This window comes from Dipodomys merriami, unplaced genomic scaffold (assembly GCF_024711535.1).
Source record: "Dipodomys merriami isolate MVZ:Mamm:240054 unplaced genomic scaffold, mDipMer1.0.p SCAF_20, whole genome shotgun sequence".
NCBI lineage: Eukaryota > Metazoa > Chordata > Mammalia > Rodentia > Heteromyidae > Dipodomys > Dipodomys merriami.
This window is the reverse complement of record NW_027203382.1, coordinates 3,108,560-3,126,447: the sequence shown is the minus strand read 5'-3', so window position 1 is coordinate 3,126,447 and position 17,888 is coordinate 3,108,560. Positions and strand designations below refer to the sequence as shown.

Sequence of the window (17,888 nt, the reverse complement as noted above, 5' to 3'; positions counted from 1 at the left end):
GAAGAAAATGCCCTATTCAGGCTGTTCATTGTAGTTAACTGTTTCTCAACTTTTTTCACATTGAAACATACATAGAAAAGGAGTAGGAAGTTTACAAACTGTAGGCATAGCTCAAGTGGTAAAGGACTAAACTTGAATGAAAAGCCAAATGAGAGTTTGAGGCCCTAAGTTCAAGTCCTATTAGCAACGCGTGTGTGCACACACATGCGCGCGCGCGCGCACAAACACACATGCACAAACACATAGGGTAGTATTTATAATGTATCTTGGGAAAAGAGAATACTTGGCCCTGCTTAGTGGATAACAGTAAATTTCATTCCCTTGTGCAACTAAGGTCAAAATGCATAATAATGACAAGCAATCTTGAAAATTATTAAGGAATGTTTTGTGGAGAAGTATTTATCAGTTCCTTAAGAAGTGCCAAGCACCAGGAGGATAAAAGATTCTACTTCATCACTATTTCTTATTCATTATAGGTGCCCAATAGAATTCCCATACTGCTCCCATACTGTCATAACATAGTGACCATGTGTTTTAGTTATTGATTGTATGCTTCATTTGTTTTACCATGCTCTCCATTTTTTAAGGTGATACACAAGTTCTTAAACTTGGCTGCTCATTGGAACCACTTGGGAAACTTTAAAACTACCTGAGTCTTACTCAAACATTCTGATTTTAATGGTATGGGGTATGCTATAGAAATTGGGACACAAGCAAGCGTTTTGAGTCTATTATGTTATATTTAGTCCTTACAAAAAGTTACAAGATAGGTATACTATACAGATGAGAAAACTGAGGCCCTGAGAGATTGGTCATATAGTTTATTGGAGTGAAGAATCCAGCTATGGTATTTTGGCTCTTAAATCCATCCTCTTAATATTATCTTGCAGCCCTTCTATAATATATTTGAGAACTTTCATATAATGGAGTGGAATAAGTGATTTTTAAAAAGGACTTTCTCAACTGTATACTATTCTGAAATCTGTTCTGACCACCTTTATAACAAAAATTCTACAATTGTTTTTATAACATGTCTTTCTTTGCCTTGGTTCTCTCAAATGTAGTAGATAAAACTGAAATTTTTGTCTTAGTCCTCTATGAATGTTAGCTATTTCTCCTACTTTATTGTCTTCTATTGCATGCTTGCTCCATCATCATCATTATTCTTTGTGTATAGGAAATACACTAAACATACTTCTTTTGTTGTTGTTGTTTTTTGTTTTGTTTTGTTTTGTTTTTTGTTTGTTGTGGGGCTTGAACTCTGGGCCTGGATGCTGTCCCTGAGCTCAAGGTGAGCGCTCTACCACTTGAGCCACAGTGTCACTTTCAACATACTTATTTGATGTTTCTTAATCTGAAATGCTGATTTTCCTGATTTTGAAATGGTTTATTCCTTCATTAAATGTCTGCTCACGTGTCATCTAAGGAGAGGTCTTCCTAACATATTTATGTGTTGACTTATCTATTGCTATTGTCCAAAGAATGAATAAGACATTGTTTCATATCTAAGCTTATAATCACATGAGAGACATGTAACTACACATTCAGGCAGCATTAAGACCTCAATTGAATTTGAGTAGCTGCAAATTCATCAGTTAATTCACATTGTTTTGGGAAAAAATAATGGAATGCATACTCAAATTTGATTTCTATTCATACATATACGTGTTTTATAAAATATATTAAAATCAGGAACTATATTGAAAAGATTACTAGAATAAGTAGCCCAGTTAATACAAATGAGAACCACAGCCGTGTCTACCCCAAGAGGTCATGGGATTATTAACTGAGTTTCAAATTTTTATGTGTCTCAGGTATTTCACAATGACTACTTTAAAATGGCAATTTTTTTTAAAATTTAGTTTTATTTCTTCCCCTTGAAACAAGATTTTGTTATCTTTTACTTTTTTTTTTGTTTTGTTTTTGTCGGTTGTGGGGCTTGAACTCTGGGCCTCGGCGCTGTCCCTGGGCTCTTCAGCTCAAGGCGAGTGCTCTACCTCTTGAGCCACAGCGCCACTATTATTTCTTTTTATAATTATTTTAGAACATAAATTAGAAGTACAATTGCCCACATTGAATGCTTTCTGTGATAAGTATTTTTTCTTAGCATAAATATATTCATTTCAATAAACAATGAACAATATTGTTTTAGATTTCCACATACTGCTAGTAGGCAGCTTGATTTATAAAAGTGCATATAGAGCTGGGCATTACTGAGTATTGAATATCTTTCAAGCACACTACCTCACATACAGCAAGTGTTAGTGTAACTGAAGTTACATACTGTTACTATATTCTTTTTTAGTAAATGAAGAAGCTGAAACTAGCCTAAGTTGCTAGTTGTTTATGAAAAGGTATATTTAACTCTATAATCTTTAGTGAAATATTTAGAGTATACTTAAATGGGAAGAGTTTTTTAAGTGAAATTTCAAAATATTTACCATTTAGTACAGACTTGAGGTTAATCTAGTCATTGCTTCCAAGTTTTACAGCAATTGCAAGGTGTTCTTTTCCTTTCATTTCTTTTCTTTTCTAATATGTATTTTATTGTAGAAATACTGTACAGAGGGGTTACAGTTACATAAGCAAGGTAATGAGTACATTTCTTATCAAGCATTGTTACCTCCTCCTCTGTTTTTCCCCTATCCTCCCTTCCCTCCCACTTCTACAACTATACTCCCCCCTCCTTCCTTACTTCCCTCCTCGCCTAAATTGTAAATTTTTCAACACAGTGTCTTGTACATCTCGTTGTTACAATGGGTCAACCTGTATCCCATTTAAGCATTTTGTTTTTTCCCTTCCACTCCCCAAGCTTGAGAATGTATATATAAGATGCAGGGGACTGACATCAAATACAGTGAAAACACAAGTGTTTTTTTTTCTTTCTTGCTATTGTTCCTAACATATTTATAATGTACCAGGTGATTTTTTGTTTCTTTATATGTTCCTCCCCCATGTATAACCCCTGTCTTCACTGTTCTTTTCTTTATCAGCAAACATGTAAAAATGCTAAATGGTGCAGAAAGAATAGAAACAAAAATCATACTTTATAAATTTTTTCTTTCATTTTTTAGTCACATACTGTTCCAGATTTCAGAACACTGTGATTTAAAGATGGATGAATTCAAGGCTGACTGAGCAAATTGGTTTTAATGTTTCCAAGACAGTTTTAGGAAATTTGACTTTTGAGTTGTGCTTTCTCTGGCCTAGATATTATGTTGCTCAACTCTTCTTAATAAATATTTGATCAGGTAATTTCTTACCTTACCAGTCATCAAATGCAGCATTTTATTTGCAGTTTCATCTTGGTAGGTAATTTTTATATTACTTAGGGTACAACTGTACATAAATAACTGTGGAATGGCATATTTTGAAACTCTATGATAGTTTTTAATTTATTTTTTCATTAGTGCCTGATTATGGAGAAATGTTACTGATTGTCAATGAATCACATAAAGTTCCTTGCAGAGTTTTATACACCTATAAATTGAGAGAGTCTGTAGACATTATTAGAGTTGCTGAATTATTTTAATTGTTTTTTATCTTTTTAGCAGTACTTAGTGTTTGAACTCCAGGTATTGTACTTGGCAGGCTGGTGAAATGACCATGCCATGCTTCCAGCCTGTTTTCACTGGTTATTTTTAGATTAAAGTCTTGATTCTGAACAATGAACCACTTACTTGAGGCTTCCTATCATTGCTGGGGTTACAGGCACACACCACTATATCTGGCTTGCCTGGGTGGAAACGTAGTCTTGAGAACGTTTCTTTCCAGAATGGCCTGCCTTCCCAAGAATCTTAATCTCAGGCTCCCAAGTAGCGTGGGAAATTAGTTGTGGTCTATTTCACTTACCTGTGGATTGAGAAGAGGTCTAATGAACTTTCTGCCCATTTGGCCTCAGACAATAATTGTCTCAGCCGGGCGCCTGTGGCTCACGCCTGTAATCCTAGCTATTAAGAAGGCTGAGATCTGAGGATCACTGTTCAAAGCCAGCCCAGGCAGGAATGTCCATGAGACTCTTTACCTCCAATAAACCACTAGAAAACCGGAAGTGGTGCTGTGGCTCAAGTGATAGAGCGCTCACCTTGTGCTGAAGAGCCCAAGGACAGTGCCCAGGCCTAGAGTTCAAGACCCACGACTGGCCAAAATAAATAGATAAATAAATAATTGTCTCATTTTTATCCTCCCAAATATTTAGGATTATAGCTGTAAGTCACTAGTACCCAGATAGATTTGCTAGATACTTTTTAACTACTGAAAGTTTAAAACCTATTTGGGAGAAACCTGGTTTCTCCTGGTTTTGTTGTTGATTTAACTATGAGACTAGAATGCAGAATAAAGTAATGTTTCCTTAAAAACTTATTTTTGACCTGGCCTGTTACATTTTAGGTTGACTTCTTGTTGTTAGATTCAAAAGGGGGAAAAAACGCTAGAGTAGGGGTAGACAAAGAGATAGATCAACACCAGTGCAGGTCAATTAGGGCAAAAAAAAAGTAAATTACTCCAAGTGGGAGCTTCCAGCCAGAGCCAGAAACTCACTCCCTGCTTATAATCGGAAGTGTTTATAAGGTCTGAAAGAATGCTAAAACTGTCTAGTGGAGGTGCTTTGAAAATAACTTCTTGGGCTGGGAAGGTGGCTCAGTGGTAGAGCGCTTGCCTTGAGCTGAAGAGCTGAGGGACAGCGCCCAGGCCCAGAGTTCAGGCCCCATGACCGGACCCCCTTCCCCCCCCCAAAAAAAAAAAAAAAAGAAAATAACTTCTTGAGGCCTCAAGGTAAGAACATCTAACAGTTACTTTAGATGATCATTTTTCAGTGTTTTCTTTTGAAATGCGCAGTATGTTTTATATGTTTTGCTCTGTTTCATGGAGATGTTTCTGAACTATGTTCTGAGAGACTTAACTTTAACATAATTTTGTTATGATTTGAATATTTTTCCTAATCTGTTAGATATTTTTGAATTTGAGGAATTTAATAGCTTGTTATTTTATATCATTTTATATTGTTAGGTTGTATTATACTGAAGACTTAATTACTTAATTTTATGGAAGAAAATACTTTTATAGATACTGATTTTGAATTATAAGTTAAAATTGTTTTTACATGAGTATTTTTGAAGTACACTTTCTAAATTAATTTTTTTCACTACATTTTAGGTAAAAAGGTTGCCGTATCGACTCAGGGAAGCAATAGCCTCACTATTTTTATATTTTAAACTGTATATAGCAGCAACTTCTGTATCAACAATGAAGTAATGCTATCTGAAAACAAAAAAGCATTTGCCAACTAACCCAACAGTTTCAAGTGGCTGTATAAGAAGAAAGGCACTGTAGCAAGCCTACATATCAGCTTGTACAGAGAGAATGCTTTCTTCAGAAACTATTTATTTAAAAGTAGTTTTAATATAGGTCTTGTAAGTTATATCAGATGAAATCAAAATGAGTGAAGCCCCCAGCTTCTTTGTTGGAAATGAAGATACAGAAATAAACCCTGGAAATTACCGACATTTTTTCCACCATACAGATGAAGATGAGGAGGAAGAAGATGAGTCTGTAAGTTGCTTTATCCTTCATCACTGTGGTGAGAGAATAGTACAAGGATTTTTATCACTCTTAGTATGAATTAACACTGTGATTTTACATTAAAGTACTTGCTACATAAAATTTGGAAGTTTTTTTGTTTTTTTGTTTTGGTCCGGTTGTGGGGCCTGAACTCTGGGCCTGGGTGCTGTCCCTCAGCTCTTCAGCTCAAGGCTAGCGCTCTACCACTTGAGCTACAGCGCCACTTCTGGCTTTCTTCTTTTTGATTATGTGGTGCTGAGGAATTGAACCCAGGGCCTCATGCATGCAAGGCAAGCACTCTACCACTGAGTCACTTCCCAGCCCTGGAAATTTTTTTAAACTGTAAAAAAAAGAGTGATATTATTGAATTAGTAAATAAGAAAATACAGCAAATGTACTTAGCCATCAAATTTATATGTTGTTAAATGATGCTTATTTTAGTTTTTTCCGGCTTCAGAATTGGATAGAAAAGTGACCAAGAAAAAGAAATCTGGGCTATATGTCAAAAAGTTTTCTGTATATTAAATGTATAACAAATACATCATGAAAGAAATGACTATAAAGATAGTAAAGGATGATTATTCAACCAAATTTGTTAAGCACATAACATGTTATCTGTACAAATGCTAATGATCTAAGATTCTCTATTAACTGCTCAGAAGTCTAAAAACTGAGTATGTGTTAAAAGTGTTTTTTTTTTCTCTCTGATATATTAATATTGGGAAAACAATCTGTACTGTGTCTTAGGAATGACACATATCTGGAATGTTCATTTTTCTAGTTATATCAGTTATATTGATATAGACATATGACTATATATATTTATATAACTGGAGATAGATTGCAGATGGATAGTTATCTACCTATCTCTCTAAAGCTAGTTATATCTGGTTGTATCTAGTATTCATTACCCAATTTTTTTATATAAGCCAAGATTATTTCATTCTGAGAACTGATTTAAAATACAGACTTAATACATGTTTATCTTTCTTATATTTCAAATTGTAACAAAAATTTAAAAGGTAAACCTGTCATAGTTGGGAAAAGTAAAGCTAAAACAAAACTAATTATTAGATAACTCCTTAAATGGTTTTCCATAATATCATCTTCATTCACAATGAAGTTATATACATATCAAATACAAACACAAACTTAAGTAATATATAAATTAACTCAAAATAGTCTTTTAAAACCTTCAGTTCAGAGCACATCCCTACCCACTACCTATGAAAAATAATAAACTTCAAACCTTATCCTTACCACCCAAATTTCTCTTCATCTTCTTTGATTTACTTAAGCTTGAAAGCACTACTGACTCAGTCTCTACTAGTCTTACTCTTTTTCTTTGGAGTTCTGAACAGTATGAACACCTATAGGAAAATCAACCATAGGTTTTTTATACAGGAAATAAGAGAGTAAGAGAACATAAAAATGGATATTCAAAGGAGATGAAGATAGCAGATCCAAAGGTTACAGTTTATAACCTGTGTAATAGATAATGAAGTCCAGTGTTTGATTTGGACTCTTTAACATTCATGAGTTGGAATAGGCAGTGTAATTGTGGTAGACCCAAGAGTCATGCAAAAATTGAAGAGTGAATCTTGAGTAATTTTTTGAGTCTCTGAGCTACTCATTAAATTATTATTTATATACTCTACCCTTTTAAGCCATGATTTAGTCTAATACTGCTGAGATTAGTAATATCATGAAGTAGGAATATTGAATATAAAGACTGGAATGTCAGGGATTGACAATCTCTGTTGACCGAGTGGCTTTCTCTAAAATTTCTTTCCATGTTGTCACTGATGGCCAGCTAATGTTGAAGATAGATTTATAAAAATAGTTATTAGAGAGTTATGTAACTCTCTAGTTGGAAATACATTTTATTTTAGGCAACAAAATTCTTTAATAATTTCCATTGGTAGATTTACTTGAATTGGATGGGTTTGAGCCCTTATTTTTCCTTTTCTTCTGTGAGAAGAGAAAATAAAAGCTACAAACATTTGAAAAAGGGGAATTTATGTTTTTGATTAAACAGAGTTGAAATGTGATGAAAGTTTTTATTTTAAAATTTTATTTCCATACCTTTGTACAAAGCTATTCAAAATGTATTTATTATAACAATGCTATACGTTAGTGTCTTTGTTGGGTAATGTCACTCTAAATATATTGAAGGCCTCACCTCCTAAAAAGAAAGTAGTTATGTTTCAGAGTTCGTGTTAAGTCACCTGATTTGCGGTTGTTGTTTTTATCTTTTAGCCACCAGAAAGGCAGATTGTGGTTGGAATATGTTCCATGGCAAAGAAATCCAAATCCAAACCAATGAAAGAAATTCTGGAACGGATCTCCTTATTTAAATATATCACAGTAGTAGTATTTGAAGAAGAAGTTATTTTGAATGAACCAGTGGAAAATTGGCCTCTATGTGATTGTCTTATTTCTTTTCACTCTAAAGGTATTAAAACAGGAAACCCTTTATTCTGAGTATAAAAATAATACATATTATAGAGTATTGAATAAGGCTGAAAATTAAAATTGTTCTAACTTATAGGAAAGTGATATCAACATTTTGACATACTTCTTTGCATTCTTTCTTTTTCCTGTGTATTTTTTTTTGATTTAGTGTGGTATATATTTTTTTTATTGTTATATCAAGAGGATTTTTTCCTTCTACATCACTCTTCAATTAATTTGAGTTTTATATGGCATAATAATCATTTAGATATACTATAGCATTTTTAATATCCAAATGCTTAGAATAATTTCGTTTTCAATGTTAAAAATTAGAGTGTGATCAGTTCTTCAAATATATCTTTATTTGAATCAACGAATATGTCAAGCCCTACATTAGTATCATATTGAAAGCAATCGTTCTTTCTTTAAGTCTTACATACTGTTTTTTAAATTAAAAAATACCAGTTAAGTTTAAACATTGCTTTATGTTAAAATCCTATAATCAAAATTATTGCTAAATATATATCAAAATGTATAATAAACGTGGTGAATGAATTTCCCAGTAAGCAGTAATTTAAAAGATGTACTCAATATGAAATATATTCATTTTTATTTTTTGAACATTTTTTTAATGTTCTCTTATTAAGTAATTGAACCAAAGGGGTTTTAATTCATCATGTCAGTTCATGAGTACATCTTGATCATGTCACCTTTCATCATTACTACTTACAAAATAAGCAGTACTGAACTAGGTTAAAGTTGTACTTATACTTCAGCATGTGGGAAAGTCTGGAGACTTTGCATTCACCTCTAGTAAGTTGATTTTCATTATTCTTAGAGATGCATAACTCTGTTGTTGCTGATAGAGGTTCCTTATTTCAAGAAACTTCCAAATTTATTAATCCCTGGGGATGTGTTTTTCCTGTAGCATCACATGATATTTCCTATGATAGTTATTTACCTCTAAAACCTAGGTGCTGTGTCTGAGGACATGGCCCACATACTGTTTCTTGGTAAGAAAAAAGTTATCCTTTTTAACAACAAAAGCAGCGAGCTGATTATAGGTGTTTTCTATTTGCTGAATTCTAGTATGAGGTTTCAAGTCAGAAATATTGAGACATCTTTACAAGCGATGAATTCTGAGTCTAAAGACTTGAAACTGATTCTGGTATATGGTATCTGTATTTAATTTTTAAATAGGCAATCAGGAATTACCCTCAGGATAAGTATGAATAAGTCATGTTTAACAGAACATACCTTTTTATTTTAGTATAGCTTTAGTATATTTTAATATTCTGTTCACTTTTCTTTCATTGCAGAAATACAATATCTTCACAGACTTAATGTTCAGTAGTTAAATAGTAAAGTGGTGTGTGCTCGCTTATTTTTTTTCCTATGCTTATTGTGGTTTTTGAACTCAGCCTCATGCTCTTGCTCAGCTAACTTGCTCTTGTCTGACCTTCCAGCCCTGGAACCATGCCTCCAATCTGACATTTTGTTGGTCAGTTGGACAGGGAATGTCACAGACTGTTCTATTTGTCCTCAAATTATGATCCTCCAGCTCTCAGTCTTCTGAGTAGCTAGGCTTACACAGGTGAACCTCTAGCACCTGGCATGCTTGCTGATATTTTATCATTTCTATTGATAGGATAGGTAATTATTAAAATATTGTCATTTTAAAAAGTAAAAACATTTCATTTTTAGCACTTAATTTGCCAGCTATACTATGCTGTGTTTAATATGTACTTTGTTACTTGATTTCTTATCAATCCTACTAGATAAGACTGATATAATGGTCATTTAGAGCTGAGAATATAGGTTTAGAGATGACAGATATATTTGCATAAGGTTTCATTGCTAGTAAAAGATGCAAGCAGGATTTGAACACTCATGCTTTTAACTGCTGTGGTATACCTCCCTTTAGTAATATATATTAATGGATAAAATTAGTATAGGGAGTAAAACCTAACTATTAAAGTTATTTTAGGCTTCTTACTATATTTTATTCATTTTCATTGTAATTGGTAATTTTACTAAAATCTAGAATTTTTGTAAATTGATTTTCAAAATCTTAATATTGGTCCTAGCATGGCATGCTGCTCACACATTTCTATTATATATGTTGTATTAATTCATTTTTGCTTCTGCTTCTGTTTTAAAATGTAGATGAATTTTTTGAGTATTAGCTGCTTTGTATGCCTAAACATCAAAATTTCAAGTGATAAGGAATTGTTTTAAAAATCACCCAAGTGGTTTTGATACACTACTGTTATTTATGTCTAGCTTTCTCTTTATAGGTGTGGTAATTTTACATTCAACAAATGACTTGAATAGTCAGACATTGACTAAGATATCAATGCCATAATTTGGTAATATAACCACTGACTTGGTATGCTTTATTAATAACCTAACTAGGAAAAGAGAGATTTAATAGTATAAGTTCAAAGTCTATATTATTTCATACCTTTTATTGAAGGTAGAAATGTACATGATGAAATTATTCTTTTATGAAAGGTAGCATCAAGTTAAGTGTTTAGATGTCAACTTACTTTGAGATTGTACAGAATATGTTAATAATATGTGTTCTTAGGATTTCCACTGGACAAAGCAGTTGCCTATGCAAAACTCAGGAATCCATTTGTAATCAATGACTTGAATATGCAGTATCTCATACAAGATAGGTGAGTGGTGAAGTTGGCTGAATTAAGGAAAGGAAAATTAACATTTATTTAGTGCCTACTATAGAATGATGTGGCATCAGATGTTTCCACATATAGTGTGTTAATTCATTGCATACTTAAAAAGTACTCAGAAATAGGTATTTGTTAACTAAATTCATAGATAAGGGAACTTGAGAATCAGAGAAATTGTTTTTTTTGTTTTTTTTTTAAATTTAATTTTATTTTATTTGTGAACATACTGTACAGAGGAGTTACAATTACGTGGGCAGGATAATGCATACATTTCTTACCAAGCATTGCAGCCTCCTCCTTTGTTTACCCTTCACATCCCTTCCCAGCCTCCCCCCTCCCCCCAATCCCAATCCCCCCCCCCCCCCCCCCCCCCCCCCCCCCCGCACCGACGTTGTAAAGCTAGTTTTGGACATGACAACTTGTACTTCTCATTGTTGCAACAGGTCCACCTGTATCCTTAAACAACTGGTTTTTCCCCATCTCCTCCACAAGTTATACTGACATCAAATATAGTGAAAGCAGGGGTTATACTGTGGGGGAGGGATATACAAAGCAACAAAGAGATAATCTTATAAATGCGTTAGAAACACATGCATGAAAGAAAAAAACATTAAAATACACATCTAAGGGTTCATTTTCCTGACATCACATTATCTGACCTTTTCCGCTTGACTCATACATATACTAGATATTACAAATAAGGGAAACCATGAGACTTATGTTTCTTTGGGCCTGGCTTACTCACCTCACTCCAGTTAGAATGGCAAAAATCAAGAACTCTAACAACAACAGATGCTGGAGGGGATGTGGACAGAAAGGAACCTTACTTCATTGTTGGTGGGAATGTAAACTTGTTCAACCACTTTGGAAAGCAGTATGGAGGTTCCTCAAAAGACTTCCCATAGAACTCGCAATCCCACTTTTGGGCATTTACCCAAATGTTTACAAACAAGACCACACTAAAGCTACCAGCACAACTATGTTTATTGCAGCATTATTTACCATAGCTAAGATATGGAACCAACCCAGATGCCCCTCAGTAGATGAATGGATCAAGAAAATGTGGTATATATACACAATGGAATTCTATGCCTCCATCAGAAAGAATGACATTGCCCCATTTGTTAGGAAATGGAAAAACTTGGAAAAAATTATATTAAGTGAAAAATTATATTAAGAGAAATTGTTTTATTTAAGTGCTTAACAGACATTTAATTTCCAAATCCAACCAAATCATGGAAAATGAAACAATCTTTATATTATGTGACTGCTAATGAAATTATTTAATTAGACTTTTGTTTTTGTTTGTTTGTTTTAGGGGTATTAGTTTTTGAACTTGGCCTTACAGATGGTAGACAGGAGTTCTGTTTTGTGAGGCATGCCCTAAGTTTTATAACTAAATGTTTTTATTTATTTTATGATTTTTTTAAGTTTTAGTTAGAATTAATTTAGTGTAGCAAGATTAAAATAAGGAACATTTTTTTTAAGGAAATGATAGTTGGAGTAACCCATTTCATTGTAAATTTTAGCATTCATTGAGTAAGCCAAAAGCATAATTTTCCAGTTGATAATGTAAAATGTGTGTACATTCATCTATTTCGTATCATTGGTGTTTCACTTGGTAGTTACTGGTAATTTCATCTGCATTAGCTATTATAATATGACACTACTTATCTTCAAGTACACTTGTAATTTTTTTTACTCAGTAACATTATTAATATTAAAATTGAAAAACACTTTTCCTTTGAATTATATAGTAATGTGCACTTGCATGTATTATATATGCATATTAAAAATGCTTCAGTACAAGCATAAGGAAAGCCATCCAATTCTGTTACCATATATATTGTATTTTTCATATAGGAATCAATACATTCCTACTCTTATTTTTCAGATGTGAACATTGACATACTATGAACATTTCCTCATGTCATTAAGGTTTTTAGTAGTTAGGTTCTAATCTGTAATTGCAGTTTGTCAGCTTTTACGATTTCTTTATATATATTTTCATTTTTGTTTCTTAGGTTTCAGAAAAGCATTATATACAAATTTTGCTGAATATTTTTTCTCATTTTAAAAATCATCTTTCAGTAGTTATACAAAGGAGTTACCATATAACAAAGCAGTTTATACAACTACAATAAGTCTTTTTTTTTTTTTCTTTGCTGGTCCTGGGACTTGAACTCAGAGCCTGGGTGCTGTTTCTGCGCTTCCTGTACTCAGGCGTGAGCCACAGCTCCATTTCTGGCTTTTTTGAGTAGTTAATTGGGGATAAGCGTCTCACAGACGTTCTGGCCCAGGCTGGTTTCAAACCATAATCCTCAGATCTCCGCCCCCTGAGTAGCTAGGATTACAGGCATGAACCACCAGTGCCTGGCTTTCAATACGTCTTTTTATAGAATTGTTTTCAATCTTTAAAATGATATATTTATTTGAAAATTTAAAAAGATTGATGATATATTCTTTTTAGTTAAAAAACACAGTAAGATCATAGTTGCATAATAATACATTAATATATTAATTGTGAAATAGAGCAGTAAAGTAGGATTTTTTTTTTCCTTCAGGAGAGAAGTATACAGTATTCTTCAAGCTGAAGGTATCTTACTTCCTCGTTATGCAATATTGAACCGTGATCCAAATAATCCCAAAGGTAGGAGTAAGTGAAGAGATTTTAAACAATTTAATGTTTGCTCCTGACATGTTTGCTTCTTACATTAACCAGAAGGAATTTGTAGTACTCCATTTAATAGGCTTTTTAAAAAAATAATCTAAACTAATAAGTGCTATATTCATTTACAATGTGACACAGCCTAGTATGTGGCACATCTTGTAATTTCAGCACTCAGAAGGAATTTGAAATTGGGAAGTTGAGGACAGCCTTGCCTAAATAGTGAGTTGTAGGCCAGGCTAGGTTACACAGTGTGATTCTGTTTCAAAAACCAAACAAAAAGTAGCTCTGCGAGTTGCAAGGCTAACTAATAATTTAGGAGTTAAATGCACTACTTTTCTATAGTCTGTGTTTCTAAAAATCAAAAAGAATTTTGAAATTACATGCTTATAAATTTGTTTAGATTAGGGAAAAATAAGTGGTTCATCTATGACTTAGAAACTATATAATAATGATGTCATGATTAAACATCTAAGGATAGGAATTTTGAAATCATTTTAAAGCATCTGTTATTCTTTCTTTCTAGTTACCTTTAGCATGTTTTAGCTCGTCAGAATAACTTACACTGAAGAGCAAGGTGTTTGACTAAGGAGTTAATATTCTGAACCAGACATTCTAGGAGAGACCCCTTTCAGCCAAAAGAAAGCTGAGTGAGGTGGTACATGTTTGTCATCCCAGTAATATGAGAAGCATAAGTAGGACGATTATGGCCTAAGTTGGCACAGGCAAAACATGAAAACAAAAGAGATTGGAATTGTGGCTGGACATTGTGCCTGCCTTCAAGCCTTCGGTCTTTATTTTCAAACCCTAGTACTGCCAAGGAGAAAAAGAGATTCATGTTATGGTAATGGCATTTTAGGAAATTTAATAACTTATTATACATAAAAAGCACCGTCTTTTGTGAATTATATATAATATCTAATCTAAGAAACTTCTCGTTTGTATACAGGTGAAAAATTAATTTCCTATTTGGATTGATCACTCTTATGTATGAGTTACTTTTCAGACTTAAATGATTTCATGTTATATAATAATTGGGATTTAAGTGAGCCTATCTGCATTTCTAGAAATAGTCATTCTACAGTCAATTGTCAGTTTCTCTTAATGGCATGATTTTATATCTAACTTTGAATTTTATGCCAGGATTCTATGAAATGACAAGTTTATAATATTCTGAGGAACAACTATAATTTTTGTGCCATTTTTGCCATAAATGTTGGCATGTGTTTTTATAAAAACTACCTACCTACATTATCCAGGTTTACTTTTCTCCATAATTTTCTCGTAGTTAAAAAGAAAAAAAAGTCTTTCCAGGCACTGAAGGCTTGGCTTGCACCTGTAATCTTAGCTACTTGGGAGGCTGAGATCTGAGGATTGTAATTTAAAGCCAGCCTGGACAAAGAAGTCCGTGAGACTTTTATCTCCAAATAACTACCATAAAAATTTGAAGTGGAAATAGTCTCTCAAGTGATTAAGTATAGCCTTGTGCACAAAAGCTGAGAGCCACTTCCTGGGCCCTGAGTTCAAGCCCCAGGACCTGCAGAAAAGAAAAAAAAAGAGAGAGAGTGTGAGAAGGAAGGAAGAGAGGGAGGAAAGGAGATAAGAAAGAGGGAGGGAAACAGAAGGAAAAAAGTAAGTCAGAAATTCTCCAATATTCAGTGAAAGTTTTTTTCATTTTTTTGGTGATATTGAAGTTTGGTCATATCGAAGATTGTGCTTGCTAGGTAGGTGCTAGCCCTGTGCTTGCTAGGTTAGGTGCTTCCCTCTTGAACCACACCCCTTCTGCCAGCCCCCTTGCTTTTATTTATTTATTTATTTATTTTTTGGGGTCGTGGGGCCTGAACTCTGGGCCTGGGTGCTGTCCCTCAGCTCTTCAGCTCAAGGCTAGCGCTCTACCACTTGAGCCATAGTGCCACTTCCGGCTTCTTTTTTCTTTTTGCTTATGTGGTGCTGAGGAATCGAACCCAGGGCCTCAGGCATGCAAGGCAGGTAGTCTACCACTGAGCCACCTTCCCAGCCCTTGCTTTTATATTTTTAATAAAGGTTATTTCTCCTTATCTTTAAACAGGGTCTCTTGTGTGTACTGGGCTGCTTGGTTTACAAATCTTATTTATGCAAAGCACCATACCTAACTTTTTATTGGGGCCTCACAATTTCCCTGGCCTGGTCTTAAACTATAATCTTCCAAATCTCTACCTCCAATATAACTGGGATTACAGAAATGAGTGAGCTGTTGTGTCCCACACAATATGATATCTACATTGAAAACTAAATTAAACTTAAAAACAAACATGAACTATTCATCTTTTAAAATTAGAATTTATTTTCAAGTAGTGCTGTAATAAAGTCTTTAATGGATATCAAAGATTTTAGCCATGACTACAAATCAAGTACACAAGAGGAGGTTTGTAAAAATGTTTATGCTAGACCCTACTCACTAAGATTTTATATATGTAGTTTTTCCAAAGCTGCTTGGGATGAATGATTATAGCATGCAGTCATTAAAATAAGAGAAATTCAATTTTTCTTTATTTTTCTTTCTGTGCTGAGCATTGAACCTGGGACTTTATAAATGCCAGGCCAGCACTCTACCACTGAGCTAAATTCACTTTTGTTGCTAGGGCTCAAAGAGCTTTGTTGGAAGTTAGAACAATAAATTTTATTGCTTTTTGTTTCTTTTTTAAAAAAAATGCTATTTAGATGTTATAACACAGCGTGTTTTTTTTTTCTTGCTTTTGAATTTGACTTATAGAATGCAATCTGATTGAAGGGGAAGATCATGTAGAAGTAAATGGGGAAGTTTTCCAAAAGCCATTTGTAGAAAAGCCAGTCAGTGCAGAAGATCACAATGTTTACATTTATTATCCCACATCTGCTGGAGGTGGAAGTCAAAGACTCTTTAGGAAGGTAAACTTTTGTAACCTTTGTATGAATAATATTCTTCATTGTTATAGAAATTATATTGACACTAAGTAAGCATTTACTTATAGTTACATATTAAACTCTCAGAAATATATCATTTGGAGATAAATTCCCCAAAATGATAATTCTGTTCAAAAAAGAAAGCATCATTGTAGCTATTTAATAGTTTGTAGGAAAATTCCTTCCTTTAAATCCCAAGAGAGTTCCTTGGTTTTTTTTTTTTCCTCTACCTCCTATTTGTGTTTCTGTCAGACTAAAAATTCAGTTCAAAATACACAGTGTTTTTGAAATATGGTCCACAAAAATAGTTTATAAAAAAGTGCTACTGAACCTCAGGCACTGGTGGCTCATTCCTATATCCTATTTACACAGGAGTCTGAGATCAGAGTATCGTGGTTGAGATCTGAATATTGTGGTTCGAAGCCAGTCTGGGCAGAAAAGTCTGAGAGACTTTTATCTCCAATTACCTACCAAAAAAAAAAAAAAAGCCTCCTTAAGTGGAGTTGTAGCTTGGTGGGAAAATGCTGGCCTTGAGTATAGAAGCTTGGGGACAGGGACCAGGCACTGTGTTCAAGCCCCAGGACTGGCACACACAAAAGTTGTACTAATAACTTTTATATGCTTAATTGCATCCATAATAAATAGTTGCACACATCATCTGAAATACTACATTTTAATGCTTTATGGATTTACAGAGATTTTTTTTTTAATGAGGTAGTTGAGAAGCTTTAGCCCAAATATCATTGTCAAAAATAGTCTTTTAGTAACATAGTTTAGCAGAACATCAGAATTAAAAGTAAATTTGTAAATAATCCGAAATGCAAATTAAGAACACAGTGAAAGAGCCAGGCTTCCGTGGCTCACACCTGTAATGCCCCAGCTACCCAGGAGGCTGAGATCTGGGGATCACGGTTCAAAGCCAGCCCGGGCAGGAAAGTCCGTGAGACTCTTTTTTTTTTTTTTTGGTCGGCCGTGGGGCTTGAACTCTGGGCCTGGGCGCTGTCCTTCAGCTTTTCAGCTCAAGGCAAGTGCTCTACCACTTGAGCTACAGCGCCCCTTCCGGTTTTCTGGTGGTTTATTGGAGATAGGAGTCTCATGGTCTCTCCTGCCGGAGCTGGCTTTGAACCGCGATCCTCAGATCTCAGCCTCCTGAGTAGCTAGGATTACAGGCGTGAGCCACCAGCGCCCGGCTTCCGTGAGACTCTTATTTCCAATAAAACCACTGGAAAACCGGAAGTGGCCCTGTGGCTCAAGTGGTAGAGCACTAGCCTTAAGCTGAAGAGCTGAGGGACAGCACCCAGGCCCAGAGTTCAAGCCCCACGACTGACACACACACACACACACACACACACACACACACACACACACACACACACAATGAAATACTATTTTTACTATAGTGTCAAATACTACATTCTAACAAGTACAGGCAATGTAGAACAGCCATAAGTCCATTATGTATTGCCAGAGAAACTAAATTGTTAAAGCATTTTCTTAAAAACTTCCCCAATATATGTGTAATTTTTAAATGAGCCCATTAAGAATTCCTTATAGACACATTTGCACATATGCCACATGGTAACACTTATAAA

General features: G+C 34.3%; 1 protein-coding gene across 18 annotated transcripts in view; it reads left to right on the top strand.

The window, feature by feature from the left end:
• Positions 1-17,888, top strand: part of Ppip5k2 (diphosphoinositol pentakisphosphate kinase 2) — a 66,768-nt gene that overhangs the window by 3,024 nt on the left and 45,856 nt on the right. For 15 of the 18 annotated variants that reach the window (XM_070030984.1, XM_070030985.1, XM_070030980.1 and 12 more), the window contains exons 2-6: positions 5,155-5,550; positions 7,819-8,014; positions 10,604-10,694; positions 13,271-13,356; positions 16,127-16,281. In XM_070030984.1, the coding sequence (XP_069887085.1) occupies positions 5,437-5,550; positions 7,819-8,014; positions 10,604-10,694; positions 13,271-13,356; positions 16,127-16,281 (642 nt within the window). In that variant the 5' untranslated portion in view covers positions 5,155-5,436. Of the gene's footprint in view, positions 1-3,074; positions 3,252-5,154; positions 5,551-7,818; positions 8,015-10,603; positions 10,695-13,270; positions 13,357-16,126; positions 16,282-17,888 lie in introns of those variants that run through there. The other 3 variants (XM_070030997.1, XM_070030996.1, XM_070030981.1) reach the window with 2 other exon arrangements.